Source organism: Poecilia reticulata, linkage group LG7 (genome assembly GCF_000633615.1).
Source record: "Poecilia reticulata strain Guanapo linkage group LG7, Guppy_female_1.0+MT, whole genome shotgun sequence".
In the NCBI taxonomy this organism is placed as follows: Eukaryota; Metazoa; Chordata; class Actinopteri; order Cyprinodontiformes; family Poeciliidae; genus Poecilia; species Poecilia reticulata.
In genome coordinates, this window is record NC_024337.1 from 13,679,772 (window position 1) to 13,680,707 (window position 936).

The window sequence follows — 936 nt, forward strand, 5'->3', positions numbered from 1 at the left end:
CTCTGCACATGGAGTGACTGAAACTCTTGCAAAACAGATCAAACTCAGTCAGAAAATATGGAAAGAGTTTGTGAATAATAACTAATTAATTATTCAATAATTCTAAATTCTGCTTGTAGAAACGTTTTAAAGTATAAATGTACAAACTAAAACTTTTCTCCTCGTTTCTTCCAGGCTAAAGAAGAAGAAGCAGAGTACTCTGAAGTGCAGCTGTTGAACRATGACACCGGATCCAACGGCGGCCATCTTGGTGTTTCAGTTAACGTCACCTACTCAGAACCTCAGTTAGATATGAGCTCTGGTAGCCATGGCAACGGTACATCTGCTCTTTATTCTACCATTACTTTAGAACCAGAGCTTTGCTGATATGGACTCAACAACAGAGACGTAACCAAAATCAGTCCATTATGAGGGTTATTGGAACATTYGCTACTCATTTATTACAGCGGGAAACGAGAGATCAGGCCTGAAATCTGGATGTAGAGATGGACCGAACCTTCAGAGTCACATAAAGACAGTTACAAAGTCTGTCTTCTATAACCTGAAGAACATTCCCAGGATTAAAGAACTAAAATCTCAGCAAGATCTAGAGAAACTCATCCATGTGTTTATCTTGAATCACACTGATTACTGYAAAAGTATCTTTACAGGTCTACCTAACAAATCAATCAGATCCATTATTATCTTTGTTTAGGGCCTCCTGCTATAGTCAGGTCAGCTGCTGTGGTTGTTCTGATGGGTTGTGTTGAATTAGTGTGGAGTGAAACATAAAACACTGCAGCAACTTCAGCTCATGTGACGCTGCAGGTGCAGCTCTGCCAAACAGCCGCATGGCTYCTCAATGTTGTCAAAATTAACTGATAACTAAAAAAAACACACAAAACATGTCAGCTATAGGTATAAATGAGTTAAAATACAAAAGAATAGAGGGAAATG

At 38.8% G+C, this 936-nt stretch overlaps 1 protein-coding gene across 3 annotated transcripts in view; it reads left to right on the plus strand.

Annotated features, from left to right (window-relative positions):
• LOC108166402 (uncharacterized) overlaps positions 1 to 579 on the plus strand; it is a 33,097-nt gene extending 32,518 nt beyond the window's left edge. For all 3 annotated transcript variants that reach the window (XM_017305554.1, XM_017305556.1, XM_017305555.1), the window contains one exon: positions 175 to 579. In XM_017305554.1, the coding sequence (XP_017161043.1) occupies positions 175 to 366 (192 nt within the window). In that variant the 3' untranslated portion in view covers positions 367 to 579. The remainder of the gene's footprint in view (positions 1 to 174) is intronic.
• Positions 580 to 936: the final 357 nt, after the last annotated feature.